At 46.6% G+C, this 18,749-nt stretch overlaps 2 protein-coding genes across 2 annotated transcripts in view; both read left to right on the top strand.

Moving 5' to 3' along the window:
* The first annotated feature begins 1,470 nt into the window (after positions 1 to 1,470).
* Positions 1,471 to 8,830, top strand: LOC125438554 (deoxyribodipyrimidine photo-lyase-like). Its single transcript, XM_048506985.1, has 6 exons — positions 1,471 to 1,575; positions 2,829 to 3,259; positions 4,214 to 4,359; positions 6,048 to 6,230; positions 7,394 to 7,552; positions 8,783 to 8,830. The coding sequence occupies exons 2-6, from the start codon at positions 2,926 to 2,928 to the stop codon at positions 8,828 to 8,830; spliced, it is 870 nt and encodes a 289-aa protein (XP_048362942.1). The 5' UTR covers positions 1,471 to 1,575; positions 2,829 to 2,925.
* A 6,902-nt stretch (positions 8,831 to 15,732) lies between these two features.
* The window catches only part of RUBCN (rubicon autophagy regulator), a 32,683-nt gene continuing 29,666 nt past the window's right edge, over positions 15,733 to 18,749 (top strand). The window contains exon 1 of the mRNA XM_048506257.1: positions 15,733 to 15,883. Within this exon, the coding sequence (XP_048362214.1) occupies positions 15,845 to 15,883 (39 nt within the window). The 5' untranslated portion in view covers positions 15,733 to 15,844. The remainder of the gene's footprint in view (positions 15,884 to 18,749) is intronic.

The raw sequence follows: 18,749 nt of genomic DNA, 5'->3' as shown, positions 1-18,749 counted from the left end.
TGCTCTCCCCAGCCGTTTGGAGTCTGGAGTTGGATTGCCTTATTCTGACAGTTCATAGCAGTGAAATGTGTCCTACACGTGAAATCATCATTTGTTTACATTTAGCAAAAAAAATCCAGCTTTCTGTTGGCAAGCTTGGGAGGGATCAGAATTCTTTTTTGAACCTTTTTTTTCAATATCTGCCTTATTGCTTCTCCATTCCTCTTACGCCACTCACCCGCTTTTTATCCTGACCTCTTTCTAAAGAGCGTACATGATTCATCCAGCTTTCATTTTATCTTTAAAACAAGTCTCTAAAGCAGGTTAGGCTGAGAGAGCGCGGTTATCACAAGCAGAGGTGGGATCCAGCAGGTTCTCACAGGTTCCCGAGAGTAGGTTACTAGTTATTTGTGTGTGCCGAGAGGGGGTTACTCATTGGTGATTTTGCCACGTGATTTTTGCCTGAGTTACACCCCTCCTCTCAGCAGTAGCGCGCAGAACTTGAAGCAGTCTAGCAGGAGGTGCACCGGCGTGCGTGGCAGCCTGCGCCTGCGTGCATTCGTTTCCTGCCCAAGGTCTGGCGCAGCGACTGCGTCCTTGCCACAGCCCCGCCCAGGAATGCCCCACCCCGGAATGCCCGGCCACGCCTCCATCGTGCCCCGCCCAGCCCCATTGGCGCTACGCCACAGGCTGAATCCCACCACCATGGGAACTTGTTACTAAAATTTTTGGATCCCACCACTGACCAAGGTCACCTAAGAGAGGTTCTTGGCTTAGTGAGGATTCGAATTCAGGTCCCCCAGGTCTCACCCAATGTTCTTGCCCCTGCACTAGCTTTCGTCTGGTGTTGGAGTTTGGTGTTTAAAGCGTATGCAAGGATTGTAGTCACCCATGACCTGGTAACATACACAATAGACTGCTGTAACATGATAAATGCGGGACTTCCCTCGAAGACAGTCTGGACAGTTCACTTGGTACTAAATGACTGAGGACCCTGGATGTGTTGAAATATCCCTTGTCTTGTTTGACCTTTAAAGTTCATAACCTCTTTGTGCCAACGGCCACTTTTGGAATTCTGACAAAGGGCTGTGGACGTGATCATAAAATGGCTGCCAGGTGGCAGAAGCTGGAAGGTGAGCCCCATTCGTCAAAGCGGGGGCTTTCTCCTTTTTCAGCATCACCTGGAGCAGGTGAAGAAGGGGACAACTTTTCTGCGCATGCGTGCCTGTGGGACTGCGGGCGGGTGGGGGAGAGCACAGTCCCCTTCCCGGAGGAGGCAGACGCGCGGCTCTCTGCCGCCCTCTGCCGGCGCCTTTTGACAACGCAGCCTCTCTCCTCCAGCGATTCATCCGACTGTGGAAGAAAGGCGCGGTTGCCTCAAGCCCCGCCCCTTCCCCCTCCGCGATGTGGTGACGTCACAGAGCGTCGAACGAAAAGTCGCAGCGTTCTTTCCGCGCGTTCATTCATAAACTGGCGGGGGGGGGGGGAGCGGGGATACCACGTGACTCCGCTGGGGGCGGGAGGGGCGTCTCCCAGACCGCCCTGTGTTGTGTAAGCCGGGCCTGGCGGGACGTTGAAAGCCACGCGGAGCGGCCGGTGAGTGGCCGGGAGTGACCCCTTTCTTTCTCCATCCGGGTGCAAGAGGCTGACCTACCTTGTCGGGCTGTTGTAGAAGGCAGTGCGGAGATGAGGAGGGCAAAACAAACCTACATTTGGGTTGTGGTGGGTTTTCCGGGCTGTGTGGCCGTGGTCTGGTGGATCTTGTTCCTAACGTTTCACCTGCATCTGTGGCTGGCATCTTCAGAGGGGTATCACAGAGAGAAGTCTGTTACACACTGTGCATTTTGGTTGGGGCAGGTGAGGGTACTGCCAGCATCGCTGGCCCCTCAAACCTGCCCCCTTTCTTTATTGAAGAGGGACTGTAACTTCCCCCAAGTTAAGAAAGGAGGATTTAGGAATTGGAGACGTTTGTCCTAAATTGGGTCCGATCAGCGCCATCTGTATGTAAACGTTTTCATGGTATAGCCAGCGCGTCCCAACCTGTTCCCACTCGAGTACCCCTTGGCGGCCCATCTCCCCATATTATTGTTGATTTATTGCTATTGTTTGGATTTAGAATGGATATGTTTTGTTAGTGCTGCTGTTATTGGTTTTAGCACATTGTTAGTCTTGATATGTTTAAGTCGCCATCAGTAATGTGATCTTTATTATTAGTTTTATGTATTTTATCAGTATTTATCAGTATATTTTATCAGGAGCAGCAGTGGCGTAGGAGGTTAAGAGCTGGTGTATCTAATCTGGAGGAACCGGGTTTGATTCCCCGCTCTGCCGCCTGAGCTGTGGAGGCTTATCTGGGGAACTCAGATTAGCCTGTGCACTCCCACACACGCCAGCTGGGTGACCTTGGGCTAGTCACGGCTTCTGGGAGCTCTCTCAGCCCCACCTACCTCACAGGGTGTTTGTTGTGAGGGGGGGGAGGGCAAGGAGATTGTCAGCCCCTTTGAGTCTCCTGCAGGAGAGAAAGGGGGGATATTTTATTATTTATTTATTTATTAGGCTTTTATACCGCCCCATCCCCGAAGGGCTCTGGGCGGTGTACAGCATATAAGGATACAATATAAAATAAGTAAACAATTTAAAAGCAGCGATAAAAAATTACAGATTTTTGTTCCAAAAACCTCTCTCTATTATTCTGTTATAATGTATCCTGTTTTGTGATGTTGTTTAGCCGCCCTGAGCCCTGCGGGGAAAGGGCGGGGTATAAATTGAAGTACAAATACAACAAAATAAAAATGCAAAACAAAATTAGTACGCCTATCATGTAATGTTTTCTGTTGTGTACCCCCAAGCACTCTAGCGCACACTACGGCTGCCTTGTATTTCAGTTCCTCCCGGAGTCTTTGGGGACTGAGCGCACTTTTGGGCAGCCCCAGAACATTATCGGCCATGGCTCCAAAGAAGAGAAAGCAGAACCCATCCGGGGGGGCGGAACCCGGACGCGAAGCGGAGGACGGCGGAGCTGAAACCCCTGACCTGACGGAGGATGCCGCGGTCCCAGCGAAAGCATCGCCTGTGAAGAAGATGAGGGAGGGAGATGGTGGGATTGGGGGAACCGAGTCCCTGGCAGAGGCTGTGAAGCAAACCCGGGCCAGGACGGCCCCCTCGGTTGCCGAATTCAAGTACAACAAGAAACGGGTTCGCTTGCTGTCGCAGGAATCGGAGCTCAAGGAGGGGGGTCTCGGCATCTTGTACTGGATGTCCCGGGACCAGCGAGTGCAAGGTGAGAAGCGACCCAGGGCACGGGAGTGACCTTTGATGGGTCACCTCCCCTTGATTTGGCTATATTTTCTCTGCCCCGGCTGGATTAAAGCAGGTCTGGGCACCAACTCATGCTGAGACGTGACAGACTCCCTCTGTCAGAGAACCAGCGTGGAGTAGTGATTAAGAGCAGGTGCACTCTAATCTGGAGAACCGGGTTTGATTGCCCTGCTCTGCCACTTGAACTTGGAGGCTTATCTGGTGAACCAGATTAGCTTGTGCACTCCAACACATGCCAGCTGGGTGACCTTGGGCTAGTCACAGTTATATGGAGCTCCCTCACCCACCTCACAGGGTGTTTGTTGTAGGTGGGGGAAAGGGAAAGGAGAGTGTAAGCCCCTTTGAGAGCAGCAGTGGCGTAGGAGGTTAAGAGCTTGTGTATCTAATCTAGAGGAACCAGGTTTGATTCCCTGCTCTGCCGCCTGAGCTGTGGAGGCTTATCTGGGGAATTCAGATTAGCCTGTGCACTCCCACACACGCCAGCTGGGTGACCTTGGGCTAGTCACAGCTTCTCGGAGCTCTCTCAGCCCCACCTACCTCACAGGGTGTTTGTTGTGAGGGGGGAAGGGCAAGGAGATTGTCAGCCCCTTTGAGTCTCCTGCAGGAGAGAAAGGGGGGATATAAATCCAAAACTCTCTCTTCTCTTACTGGAGAGTGATGGGGAATATAAATATAACTCTTCTTCTTCTCTTCTGGGAGCTGGTAATTCTTCCTGTGTCTGAAACTCGCAGAGAAATAGGGGAATGGGAGTATCTACACAGTAGAGGCGAGGCATCCTTTACGTTTGTAAATTTACGGACATCTAATTATTGAACGTTTAGCAGGAGTATTTGGGTATTTGGCACGGCGCTGATAGAACCGACGGCCCCCAGCTTTGGGGCATTTGCTTTATTTTCCGCTTCCGTTTCTCTTCCAGATAACTGGGCCCTTCTCTATGCCCAGCGTCTGGCCTTGAAGCAGAAACTCCCGCTGCACGTCTGCTTCTGTCTGGTGCCCAAGTTTCTGGACGCCACCATCCGCCATTTTGGATTCATGCTCAAAGGCCTGAAGGAAGTGGCTGAGGTATGGCCCTCGAGAACATCTCCCGGCGGTGGGCAGGAAGCAAAAATAGTTTGAATGGTGCAGGATTTGAATCTGCTTCTTTTTTATGTGTGTTTGATGTGTGTGGGCCGTTGTGCAGGCTTTCTTCCCCTTGGGGGCCTGTGCCAACTTCCTGCATGCTGGTTACAAAGGCACAGTGGAATCATTAGCCCCTGTTAGAGGGTCCCTGTTGTGATTCTGCATGAAGTGTCGTTCTGAGCTGGATTTTCACAGAAACGTGCGAGCGTTAATGCTTGCATATCACTCAAAAGGTCTCCCTTTAGGGTACGGATGACACTTGTCTCCAGTTTTCAAATCAGAAATTTGGAAAACGCGGGAGAAACAGCTATGGAGGAGGGAGGGCTTCGTGGTGTAAGAACAGAAGAACATAAGAACGAGCCTGCTGGATCAGACCAGAGTCCATCTAGTCCAGCTCTCTGCTACTCGCAGTGGCCCACCAGGTGCCTTTGGGAGCTCACCTGCAGGAGGTGAAAGCAATGGCCTTCTGCTGCTGCTGCTCCTGAGCACCTGGTCTGCTAAGGCATTTGCAACCTCAGATCAAGGAGGATCAAGATTGGTAGCCACAGATCGACCTCTCCTCCATAATTCTGTCCAACCCCTTTTTAAAGCTATCCAGGTGAGTGGCCATCACCACCTCCTGTGGCAGCATATTCCAAACACCAATCACACGTTGTGTGAAGAAGTGTTTCCTTTTATGAGTCCTAATTCTTCCCCCCAGCATTTTCAATGGATGCCCCCTGGTTCTAGTATTGTGGGAAAGAGAGAAAAATGTCTCTCTGTCAACATTTTCTACTCCATGCATAATTTTATAGACTTCAATCATATCCCCCCTCAGTGGTGTAGTGGTTAACAGTAGGTGGATTCTGATCTGGAGAACCAGGTTTGATTCCCCACTCGTCCATCTGAGTGGCAGAGGCTTATCTGGTGGACTGGATTTGTTTCCCCGCTGCTACATTCCTTCTGCCAGTTACAGAACTCTCAGAACTCCTATCTCACAATTTGTGGAGAGAATAGTTCGTCAGCAACCTTGAGACTTCTTACAGGAGAGAAAGGTGGGGTATAAATGCAAACTTCTTCTTCTTCTTCATAGAAGGCAGGGGACCAGTGGTGGGATCCAACAATTTTAGTAACAGGTTCCCATGGTGGTGGGATTCAAACTGTGGCGTAGCACCAGTGGGGCTGGGCGGGGCACGACGGGGGCGGGGGCGGGCATTCAAGGGGCGGGGCATTCCTGGGCAGGGCTGTGGCAAGGATGCAGCCCCTGCGCTGGTCCTTGGGCAGGAAACGGATGCACGCAGGCGCAGGCTGCCACGCACGCCGGTGCACCTCCTGCTAGACTGCTTCAAGTTCTGCGCGCTACTGCTGAGAGGAGGGCGTAACTAAGGCAAAAATCACGTGGCAAAATCACCCATTAGTAACCCCCTCTCGGCACACACAAATAATTAGTAACCTACTCTTGGGAACTTGTGAGAACCTGCTGGATCCCACCTCTGCAGGGGACTGTAGTGAAGTGACAGGCTGTAGCAAAAACATGGCAAGTTCAGTTCCTGTATTTACGGCTGCGGTCTTCCAAGCCATGCTGAGAAAAGATGGCTTTGCTGTCCTTTCTCAAAAGAGACGTCTCTCTCCTCCTTTCCACCCCTCTCCAGGAGTGCCAAGAACTGGACATCCCTTTCCACCTGCTCTCCGGCATCGCCAAAGACGTGCTTCCCTCCTTCGTGACGAAGCACAGCATCGGTGGGGTGGTGACGGATTTCGCTCCTCTCCGGGTTCCCATGCAGTGGGTGCAAGATGTCCGAGAGAGGTTGCCGCCAGACGTGCCCTTTGTTCAGGTAGGGGGACCCTGGAATCCTCACCGTGCCTAGGCTGGAGACCGGAGCCAGCGTGGTGTAGTGGTTAAGAGCAGGTGGATTCTTATCTGATGAACTGGATTTTTTACCTGCTCCTACACATGAAGCCTGCTGGGTGACCACAGTTCTCTCTGAACTCTCTCGGCCCCATTTGCCTCACAAGGTGTCTGTTGTGGGGAGAGGGAGGGAAAGGACTTTAAAAGCCTCCTTGAGTCTCCTTACGGGAGAGAAAGGGGGTTATAAATCCAAACTCTTCTTCTTCGTGTTGTATTTTCCTGTGCTCTTCGGACGAAAGGTGGAATGGGAATATCTAGGTGAGTGGATAAATAAATGATGGAAACAGATGGTCAGTGTGGGAGGGAAGGCAGTTAAATATCCTGGTCCCTTAACAGTGGGTCAGAGTTTATTTTATTAATTTATTTTATTATTATATTTATACCCCGCCAGTTCTCCCAGAGGACTCAGGGTGGCTAAGTTGTACCTCTTCAGGCATTCCTGAAGGGACCGCATTACCCCATATGTCCCTACTCGGCCTCTGCGTTCAGCAGAGGCCAATTTACTGGAGGTCCCCGGCCCATCAATGATATGGCTGGCCTCCACGCGGACCAGGGCTTTTACGGCCCTGGCCCTGGCCTGGTGGAACATCCTCCCTCCAACTGTCCGGGCCCTGCGGGACCTTGGTGAATTCCGCAGGGCCTGTAAGACTGAGTTGTTCCACCGGGCCTTTGGAGCAACCAGCCGTTGAATTCTGTTCTCGTCTCTGCCTATATTTTACACCTTATTGACGGAACTAGCAGTCTTCCCATTGGGGAGGGTTTTTAACAGTGGGCTTGGGATGTGCCTTTGAATTTCCGAAATTTGACATTTGAATTTGATTTTAACCGCTCTTTTTAAAAAGGGATTGGTAATTTATTTGTATGGACGTTTAGTTATTTCGTCTTGTTTGTGTTTAGCTGTATTATGATTTGATTTTGTTGTGCACTGCCCAGAGCCCTCTGGGGATAGGGCGGTATATAAGATTAAACAATAAATTCATTCATTCATTCATTCATTCATTCATTCATTCTTCATTCCACGAAAGGTCTGGGCATCTCTCTCCCAGGCTGGCGTTTTTAACCCGTTTGCTTTTGGGTCTGCCTCCGCAGGTCGATGCTCACAATATCGTTCCTTGCTGGGTTGCGTCAGACAAACAGGAGTATGCAGCAAGGACAATTCGGCGGAAGATTCACGATCGACTGGCGGAGTTCCTCACCGAATTCCCACCAGTTATCAGACACCCGTTTCCCAGCGCCTTTCAGTCAGAGGTAGCAACCATCCCTAGGGGGTGGAGCGTGTTTTTATCATTTATTATTATTATTATAATACACATAACAGCATTGTTAAGTCAAGTGTCTGAATTCTATCTCTAGCCAATATCGAGTCCTTCCCCAGGACCTAGGATGTTAGAGGTATTTGCGTGGAATACGTGCAGTTCCTAGAAGTGCTGCTTTCTGCAGCAGGTGGACTGATGTTCTGTCCAAGTTTAGGCTTTTCAGTGGGATAGTTTTTTCAAGATTTCTTGGGATTCTCTCCTAGGAGCACCCAATCTACCAGTGGGATGTACTGTTGTTCTTTGCCACAATCGCTCAACTTCAATTGGTCGGTCCTTGGTATTTTGTGATCTTTCTTTTCCAGCTCTTTGTCCTCTCAACCCTGCTGGCTTCAAACTGGCACAGCAACATCTATGATCCAAACATGTTTTTTCTCTACCACTGTTCAAATGTCTGGGGTAAGCAGTGCCAGGTGTCTGTCTGTTCTGTATTCTAAAGTCCCAGAGTATTTTTTGCCCTTCTTCATTTTCTGTGGTCTTCTGGCTTGTGCTCGCATCACTCAGGTCTTGCTAGCAGGGCAGGCCGCACTTTTTGCAAAGGTTCCAGTGCACCATTGCTGCTAGCCTATTGTGATCGCTCAAGATAGTCAGTTTGGGCTATTATTCTTCTACAACAGCAGATGATGTGTCTACAGTTCTCATCACCCTCTTTGCAGAGACGCAACTTTGGGTCATTGTAAGACTTTTCGATTCGGGTAGCTCTTTATTGCATTTTGTCCGTAATGCTTTGCTCCTGGGCAGCAAAAAATCAGAAGCCTTCCAGTTTCCTTCTTTAGAGTTCCCCTCTCTGAGCCACTCCCATGTTTTCTTGCCGCTCAAACCTTCCTCTTCAATGTTCTTAAAGTATCGTTCCCATGGAGTGGTTTGTTTTAGCCACTGCTCCTTTCTCACAGGTGTTTTTTAAAACTGTTGGACTCTAATACTCTTTTGATTCCTTTGGCTTTCAGCATCCTCAGCCTTTGTGGGACTTCTTCTTCAATGCTGGCTCTTGACTTTCTTGGATGTATTCTTTCAGGCCTCTTTTCTCTCCTCCTCTACTGATTGCTTGATGTGGAGCAGTCCTCTTCCTCCTTCTGACCTTGCTAGGGTAGAGTCTGTCTCACATCACTTCTTGGATGCAGTGCTCGCATTGATGGTCATAATTTTCCTTGTTTTTTCTGTCCAGGATGTCCACCCGGCTTGTGTCCAGCAGTTAATTATGCCAGCAGTGTAATGCAATCAACAGGCAATCTAGCCCAAGCTATTAATTGCCTTTATTGTATTTCCTCCATTTAACTTTGATTTCCAAAATTTTTCTTACCCTTCTAAGATATTCCTTTCCTAATTGCGCCTCTTTGACTTCTGCATGCTTGATGTTCTCTCGCTTGCAGTATCCCCAAGTATTTGTAGCTTTCTATCTCACTTGCAGGTAAGCTTCTTTTTATTTCTATGTCATTTGGCATAGTTCACACCTTCAAAAAGGTGATGTTGCAAGTTTATACCTTTACTGAGTTCCAAAGTTGCACACTTGTCAAGTCCAAAATCCATTGCAAATGTCAGTGCTAAAGACTCTCACTGTGTTCAGTGTAGTGACTCAATCTCTGCTGCTTTGATTTTCCATATAGAGCTTTAGGGTCAGTCCATGTATAGAAGGTGTGAAATTTTTGGTGAGTTTCTTTTTGCTGTCTCTGCTATCCTTCTGACCTTTCGTTTTCTTCAGTGAATTATAGAGAGCGGAATCATAGCAATGATGAAGAGTAGTGGGGACAGTGGGAGTCTCCTTTTGGAATATTCCCCTTCGGATGTTGATTTCCCCTATTCCCTGCTCCATTGACCATCGTAATTCTGTTTTCCAAGTGTGCATTGCATTTCCTTGACCAATTTCTTGATGTTTTCACTCGACTCCAACTATCTCCAGGCAATGAAGTATCCAACTGTGTACATGTGCGAATCTAATGCTTTCCCCGTAATCAATCCAAGCTACATGCAAGTTGGTTTTCCTTTCTTTTGCAATTCTCAAGCGATCATTTGTATCTTGCTGAGCAGTTGATCTTTTTTGTTCCCCTACTGCTCTTCGTTTGTTTCCTTCTTTTGTTCTGGGGGCAGCAAGTTCTTTCCCCTTCCAGGTGGTCTTGTATTGCATCAGCTAATATGCCAGTAAAAAAAGCTTAAAGGTTGTTGGTAGGCAAGTGATCGGGCTCGTGTAATTGCTAGGGATTGCTCCCTTTTCTTGGTCTTTTCATTATCAGAAACGTTTTCCCTGTTGTCATCCATTCTTCAATTTGGCCTCGTTTGGCAGCACCTGGATTCAACTGTTGGGCAATTCTTTTTCATGCAAGTTGGTCAGTGCTTCTTCAGCCAGAATCCATGTAGTTCAATACCACGCTCAGCAGTCCAGTTCTTCACCTTTTTTTTGCTCGTTTTCCAACCATTTTAGTTGTTATTACCAGGTTGTCCATGTTGTTGCTGCTCAGTTCAGCCTCCACATCTTTGGCCTCCAACTTGCATTTTGGTTGTAGTTCTTGGCTGTCCCAAAATGTTTCTCCAGAACTCAATCGCTTGTTCTCTCGTCTGGCTCTCCTGTAAGTGTTTCTCGCTGGGTTCTCCTCAACATCTCCACCTCTACATTCTGGTAGAATCGCTTTCTGGTTGAGAGTAGAAAAGTTGATTCTGCTTGTAATTGAGCAAACCCTTGCTTCAAATCTTGCAATCTTCTTTTGAAACTGCCACTATCTGTTGTTTGACCACCTTCTATTGCCCTCCTCATTGAGTTTCCTCTCTTGTCCAGGTGGTACCTCTTAACTAGGTCTGCTTTTGTATTTTTGTCATTTTCTCTCAGCTTCTTTCCTCCTTCATGCTTCTTTTTTTTCTTCAGTTTGCTGGCATCCGATCAGAAGTTTGCTGATTTCTTTCTCTTCCCAGTCTGATTTTCCACTTTGGGAGTATCTATTTTCGGGCCTTCTTCTGGGTGGATGAATCTTTACCCCTAGCTCTTTAGTAATCACTACTTGCAGTGCTGTACATAAGCTGGTTTGTTTCATGCAGTGACATTATTGTTTGGATTCCAGCAATGACCCTTTTGCTTTTGCATCCTTCAGTGAATTGGAGCAGATCCCTTCCTTGGAACAATCTTCAATGGTGGCAATCTTGGTAACGCCTCTGCTTGTATTGCTCATGTGTTCCTAGGATCTTCCTGCATCAGTTCTTTCTTGCTTTTTTGTCAATTGGGAACTCTTTGGGTTGTTTGGGCTGGCTCCTTTGGAGGTGTGATGATTGTTGTTTCTTCCTCCTCCTCCTCCCTCTGTCTCTCAGGCAACCTTGGAATTTGTTGCCAATTTTGTTGAATTTCCTTTTTGAGTGTTCCTTTGGCATGTTTTCAATACCATTGTCTCTGTGCTTTCTGGCTGGATTTCTGCTAGCTCTAGTGCACTCAAAAAAAACTTTGTTCCTTTCTATATATATCTTCTTTGGATCATGCAAGTCTCTTTGCTCAGTAATTTCTGTGTCGGGTGAAGTTCTTTCCAGACTCTGGTACATCTGTTTGAGGTATCCTCTTTTTGATGGGTTTGATTTGTAGTAGCAAGCCATAATTTCTCTATTCTCTGCACACGAATATTTTAGACGTTTGTTCGGTACTTCCAGTAGTCCTGCAGTCTTCAGCCCTGGTTGCTCAGCTGAAGATCCTGAGTCCTGTAGCCCATTTTCCGCCAAGTGCCCAGGTGTACTCCCAGAAAGCACTAGACGCTGTCCTTGCTGGACCGGCATGTATGCACCGATCCTCGTATAAAGTTTCTTTTTCTTGTCTTCACCATGGTTTTGGGTTTTGGGCACATTTAGTCTGGCTTCTCATCAGAGGCCTCTCTGGTTTGGGTGGCCCTCCAGCACAGCCCTCTGACTCATTGGAGCACACAAGCCCCACCACCACACCAAGGTAGTGCCCTTTGGGGGGATTATTATTATTATTATTATTATTATTATCATCATCATCATCATCATCATCATTATCATCATTATTATTATCTTCATCATCGTCATTATTATTAATAATATTAATATTAATATTCTCCTCCTCCACCACCTCATCCCGACCAAGCTGGGCTTAGGGCAGCTTACAGTAGAGCGCAGAACTATCCAGAATTTCAATATAGAGGGAGAACCAAATAGAAGAAGAAGAAGAGTTTGGATTTATATCCCCCTTTGTCTCCTGTAGGAGACTCAAAGGGGCTTACAATCTCCTTGCCCTTCCCCCCTCACAACAAACACCCTATGAGGTAGGTGGGGCTGAGAGAGCTCCAAAGAACTGTGACTAGCCCAAGGTCACCCAGCTGCTGTGTGTGGGAGTGCACAGGCTAATCTGAATTCCCCAGATAAGCCTCCACAGCTCAGAGGCCGAGCTGGGAATCAAACCCGGTTCCTCCAGATTAGATACACGAGCTCTTAACCTCCTACGCCACTGCTGCTCCTAATAAATAATCTTATGACTTCTTAAAGGACACCCATTAAAGACCATCCGTCCATAGTGGTCAGTATTGTCTACTCAGATTAGTAGCAGATCTCAAGAAGAAGGTTTTTTGCACCACAGTGCAGAACAAATAATTCCTAGCATGGAGCCTTCCTTTTTCATGGCCGTCACTTGCTGGGTCAGCAGGTTTTCTTCTATAACCATAAGTTCTCTTCCGGTCTCAGTCTCAACCAGCCTGGGGCCTGGCTTTATAAAATGGTTCCTAGGGCTAACCTTGGGCATCGTGCCCTTGCCCCCACTCTCCACGTGGAGTTTAGGAGTGGGGCCAGCCAACTCCCCCTGCCTCCCAACTCCATGGGGAGTTCAGGGCCGGGGCATGGGCACGGGGGGCATCCCTGCAATGTGCCCCCAAGGAAGTGGTGCCCAGGGTTCCAGTCCCCCCATGCACCCTCACTTCGCCACTGCAGCCAGATCCCCAACGGCATGTATTTGAAATCAGGATTTTTGTTTTCGTTCCAGTATGCAAGGCTGAATTGCTCTCTTCGAATCTGGTGCTTGTTATCTCAGGATAACACCAGTCTACACCAAATGCTGTTTCAGTCCTGCCTTTTAACAGGCTCCGTCTATAGGACTGGGAACTCTAGCCACTAAAAAGAACAACAGTGGCGTAGGAGGTTAAGAGCTCGTGTATCTAATCTGGAGGAACCGGGTTTGATTCCCTCAGCTTCTGTCAGCTTCTGAGGGTGTGGGAGGCAGGCTTCATCTGGGGAATTCTAGATTAGCTCTGTGCACTCCCACACACGCCTAGCTGGGTGGACCTTGGGCTAGTCACAGCTTCTTGGAGCTCTCTCAGCCCCACCTACCTCACAGGGTGTTTGTTGTGAGGGGGGAAGGGCAAGGAGATTGTAAGCCCCTTTGAGTCTCCTACAAGGAGAGAAAGGGGGGATATAAATCCAAACTCCCCCTCCTCCCCCTCTTTCTTTCTTCTTTCTTTCTTTCTTTCTTTCTTCTTCTTTTCTTCTTCTTTCTTTTCTTTTTTCTTCTTCTTTTCTTTTCTTTCTTCTTTTCTTTCTTTCTTTTCTTTCTTTCTTTCTTTCTTTCTTTCTTTCTTTCTTTCTTCTTCTTCTTCTTTCTTTCTTTCTTCTTCTTCTTCTTCTTCTTCTTCTTCTTCTTCTTCTTCTTCTTCTTCTTCTTCCTCTTCTTCCTCCTCCTCCTCCTCCTCCTCCTCCTCCTCCTCCTCCTCCTCCTCCTCCTCCTCCTCCAGTGGTTTTTCCCTGGGATGAAAGAAAGGCAAATTGAGCTCCTGGTTTTGTTTGGCATTGTTGTCTTGCTTCCTGCTAGTTTCAGCCGCACCCTTCTAAGCATGTGATCTAGTGGTTTATCTCAAGGTATTCTATCTTATCAGAGGACCATAGGTCTGCTGAAAAGGATATCTCTGTGGAAGCTGTCCATATTGCAGTGACAGCAACCAGTAATTCAAGGCCAGGAGCTTTAGAGATCTTGGTTAAAGATCTGCTTATGGTTGTAACCACATCACCAAAAATGGATAGCCTTAAGTAGTTCTGTGGGACTTACCCAAGGGCAAGTACCTTACTTCTGAACAGATACTTTACATACAGGTGTGCTTTCCTTTGAGGACCAGGCAGTCTTGATTTATGACTGGCAACCTTCAAATCTTGGACTCTGGCTTGCAACAAACCAAGGGGCCAACTCTGTCCTCATTGTCACTTTAACAGCGTAATCACCAGACCTATCAATACCAGCAATATCATCTCAGGTTCTTTCATAGAATCATAGAGTTGGAAGAGACAACAAGGGCCATCAAGTCCAACCCCCTGCAATACAGGAACGCACAATCAAAGCACTCCCGACATATGCTGATCAAGGCCTCTTTTTAAAAACCACCAAAGAAGGAGATTCCACCACTCTCCAAGGCAGCGAATTCCACTGTCGAATAGCCCTGATGGTCAGGAAGTTCTTCCTAATGTTTAGGTAGAATCTCTTTTCCTGCACCTTGAATCTTATCCATTTTCTCAGAATACATTGGGGAGATATACCATTGATAAAATATCTTATACTGAGATGGGAACTTGACGAGGTTCCCATAAGTCAGTTCCAACTCAATGGCATTTAACTGTTTAAATAATAGTTGTTACTACCTTTGCAGGAGTCATCTTAGAGTCATAGAGTCTTAGAGCTGGAACAGATGTTGGTTATGTAGTCCCTCCCCCTGTGCAAGGCAGGAATAGGCAATTTATATCCCTGACAGATGTTTTCAGTATCACCCCTGTGTCAATCAGCCTGACAGTTTAAACATCAGTCATTGGCTATGTCATAAATTTAAAGCAATAGTCTGTTCCTTGATATATCTTCCAACTGTTAAAAAAATCTCAGGGAGATTTTATCAGGTCTACATAGCTATTTATGGCAAGAAAGAACAGATTCAAAGAAAGAGCTAATAAAAAAAGATTCACACGAAATAAGAAAAGGGTTATTTGAAATATGAGGGGGGGGGCATTCAAGACCTAGTCCCACAGCTTCACCTCTAAAATCTCAGATGGAAGCGAACTATGACATTGAAACTTTGACAAAGAATTTCAATATAATATATAAAGAAATGTATTGTCGAAGGCTTTCGCGGCCCGAATCACAGGGGTGCTGTGTGGTTTCCGGGCTGTATGGCCGTGTTCTAGCAGCATTCTCTCCTGACGTTTCGCCTGCATCTGTGGCTGGCATCTTGAGAGATGTATATGAATTACAATTCCCATCAGCCCTTGCCAGTATAGCAGATGCTCACATCGGGAGGGACTGATGGGAATTCATGAACATCTGGAGGGCCGCGAGTTTGACACCCCTGATTTAAAGCATTTCACTGTTAAATTCTGTTGAACTGTTTAACTTCTCAGGTAATGTATGGTTGCTGTAAGACACTTTCTTACTTGAATAGATTCTGTACGTGTCAAATGGGGGGGAACTGATACGCTGCAGCATTGTCTTTTGGGTTGTCTGCTTTATTTGGCTGTAAAAGAATGATGGATTCTGCCGCTTTTTCAAGGAGAGAAACTGAGAGTGCGCTTAGCAGGTATTGCCCACGAGGCTAATTGGGCAACTGCCAATTTCTCTTCCCAAGCCATAGCAAGATAAAATAACATGAATAAATAAATGACTCGGAGTCTGGAGTTGGAATGTTACCATTGTTCCTTTCACTTTATCAGTGTGAGTGTGCTCAAGGCCGTTGTGTTGCATTCGTTTTAAGTAATTTCTATCTGTGAGGTCTCATCCTTCCCCCTGGAACAAAAGAGAACATGCATTTCTGCTCATTAAGAGGCTTCCAAGCACACTTAACAGTGAAAGGAAATTAAAATATCAATAAATTTAAGATTTTTGTGTAAAAAAACAAGAGCAGTGGTGACTCTTTTTTAAATTAAAGCATTTGAGGAGATAATTCTGTGAAATATTCTTGGGCTGTGAGATAATCTTGGTTGCTGCTGTTTTAACGTTCTGTGATGGCCTCATGGGAAATTGTTGTGTTCCAGAGCATGTGCAGGGATTTGCCTGAACACGAGTGGTCGTGCTGTACTCTTTTTAGGCTCCTGTGATTCCCACAAGGCAGATGCTATTTCCCCCATTTTACAATCCTGTCTGAATCCAATGCTTGCGTGCCGTTTCAGGAAGGAACATTGGAAGCTGCTGGGCAACTTGAAGACCACCGTGGAAGGCCTGGTGTCAATCAACAATCCCAACGTCTGGTCTAAATATGGCGGCTTGGAGCGGCTCTGCAGGGACATGCACAGCATCTTGTACCACGGACTTATACCTGACAAGGTAAGTCCCCAGGGGTGGCTTTCTTCGCTGCTGTTCTTGGTGCTGGCTTCAGAAGGTCATAACGCTGAGCAGCATAAAAGGGCCTCGTATGGCATGGCTCTTATGCCAAGGTACATATCTCATATAATCTCTATTTTCCTCCTCTCTCCTCCTCCCTCTCCTTCCTCCTCTCCCCTCCCTCCTCCTCCTCCCTCCTCCCTCCTCCCTCCCTCCTCTCCTCCTCCTCCTGCTTCTTCTTCTTCTTCTTCTTCTTCTTCTTCTTCTTCTTCTTCTTCTTCTTCTTCTTCTTCTTCTTCTTCTTCTTCTTCCTCCTCCTCCTCCCTTCTTCTTCTTCTTCTCTTCTTCTCTTCTTCTTCTTCTTTCTTTCTCTTTCTTCTTCTTCTTCTTCTTCTTCTTCTTCTTCTTCTTCTTCTTCTTCTTCTTCTTCTTCTTCTTCTTCTTCTTCTTCTTCTTCTTCTTCTTCTTCTTCTTCTTCTTCTTCTTCTTCTTAACGTGGAGGCTCCAGTTAGCCATTGTGACTAATAATCATTGATAAACTTCTTCCTTCTCCATGAATCTACCACCCGTGCCAATTAACTTTTTAAAAAGAAAGGACTTCCTTTTATCAGCCCTGAGGCTACTGTCAGCCAGTTTTAGAAGGTGAAACCATGTTCATGTATCCTGCTTACGCAAGAGGGATGCCACTGTTTTTCTACACTGTTTATGTTTTTATAGGCTCTATTTTTCTTTTCTCTTCTTCCCTCTTCTAGACTGTCATGTTTTTAACCAAGTTCCCTGCCCTTGTTTGTTAAATTTCTTCCTTTGTACGTCAGATGTTTTTATCTTCCTCTGTAGTAGCAGCAATAAATTATTAACTTGCCTGGGTCATCTGAGAGCCAGCGTGGTGTAGTGGTTGAGAGCAGTGGATTCTAATCTGGAGAACCGGGTTTGATTCCTCACTCCTCCACATGAGCAGCGGACCACTATCTGGTGAACTGGATTTGTTAACATGGAAACTGGATGAGCTACCTCCAGAAAAACACTCTCCCAAAACAGGGAAGTACAACAGACTGATTTATAGCATGAATGACAAGTCTAAATGCATTAATAGTATTATAAATATATTCTTATACATAAATAGAATAGCACTGGAATCAAGTTCATTCATAAATCCCACAGATAGGAGACCATTCATGAGTAGAGGCAATGTTTCAAAAGTCAGTTTGTGATGGTGTAGATAAATCACGCAGGCACAAACTGACTTTTGAAACATTGCCTCTACTCATGAATGCTATGGTCTTATGAATATTGTTCTGTATAAATGTATTACTAATACTAATAATACATTTAGGCTATCGTCTCATCAATTGTTAACCCTCGAAAGTGAATTTCTGAATAGTCATCAATGATCATCGATTATAGTGACGAATGAAATTTGGATTCCAGTAAGCTATTCCTGGTTATGTATAAGAATGTATTTATAATACTATTAATGCATTTAGACTTGTCATTCATGCTATAAATCAGTTTGTTGTACTTCCCTGTTTGGGGTGAGTGTTTTTCTGGAGGTAGTTCATCCAGTGTCCGTGTTTTCCTTTTCTCTCCCTTTCGTTTTCCTCTCCGAACTGGATTTGTTTCCTTGCTCCTCCACATGAAGCCTGCTGGGTGACTTTGAGCCAGTCTCAGTTTTCTCCGAACTCTCTCAGCCCCACCTACCTCACCAGGTGTCTACTGTGGGGAGAGGAAGGGATGGAGTTTGGAAGGCCCCTTGAGATTCCTTACAGGAGAAAAAGGCAGGCTGTAAATCCAAACTCTTCGTCTTGTGACTGCATCTCCCAATACACTCCCCAGACAGCATTATGCTTGGCTAATAAAAACATGCAGGTGGTCTCTGACCCAAAGACTGTGCTGCTCGACCAGAGCCAGAGGCTTTTTGGATCTGACCCCGGCTTGATGGAACGCCGTCTCAAATGAGACCCACGCTCTGCAGGATCTATCACAGTTCCACAGGGCCTGTAAGATGGAGTTATACTGCCAGGCCTCTGGTTTGAGGACACTGATGATATCTATCCATCTTGATTATACTATGAGAGCCAGCGCGGTGTAGTGGTTAAGAGCAGGTGCACTCTAATCTGGAGAACCGTGTTTGATTCTCCACTCTGCTACTTGAGCTGTGGAAGCTTATCTAGGGAACTAGATTAGCTTGTGCACTCTAGCACATGCCAGCTGGCTGACCTTGGGCTAGTCACAGTTCTTTGGAGCTCTCTCAGCCCCACCCACCTCACAGGGTGTTTGTTGTGGGGCGGGGGGAGGGAAAGGAGTTCGTAAGTCCCTTTGCGTCTCCTTACAGGAGAGAAAGGGGGGGGGGATATAAATCTAACTCTTCTTCTTCATCATCATTATCATCATCATCTCAGATGGCCTCCCTTCCTCTTCCCATTTCCCCTGTTTATTTTCATCTTCTTTGAACCTAAGGTCAAATAAGTATCAACACGTTAAACTGGTTGTTCCACCTGTTGTTGGGTTTATCTTAAGCTACCGTGTTTGTGTGTTTTACTGTTTTTATTGGGAATGAATGCTGTGAACCACTCTGAGCTTGTGGTGGTGGTGGGGGGGTGCGGTCTAAAATTAATTAAATAATGTTCTTTTGAGATGAGAGTTAATCATCTGTAGAGCTTTCCCTCTCCAACAAAAGTCACCATCCTGCTTTATGTTGTGATCATAGTGCTTAAGAGAGTGTAACCAGGCTTAGGAGTACTCAGCCATAGTTCATCGCAGAGTGAAAGATCTAGAATCAGTATTCAGGGAGGAGTTAGTAAAAGGACAAATACACAGTGCACCTGTAGTAATTAAGAAACCTCTGGACCCCACACAGGGATCTCCAGTT

Source organism: Sphaerodactylus townsendi, linkage group LG08 (genome assembly GCF_021028975.2).
Source record: "Sphaerodactylus townsendi isolate TG3544 linkage group LG08, MPM_Stown_v2.3, whole genome shotgun sequence".
NCBI classification, from domain to species: Eukaryota; Metazoa; Chordata; class Lepidosauria; order Squamata; family Sphaerodactylidae; genus Sphaerodactylus; species Sphaerodactylus townsendi.
The sequence above is the reverse complement of the archived record's forward strand: the minus strand, read 5'-3'. Positions and strand labels throughout refer to the sequence as shown.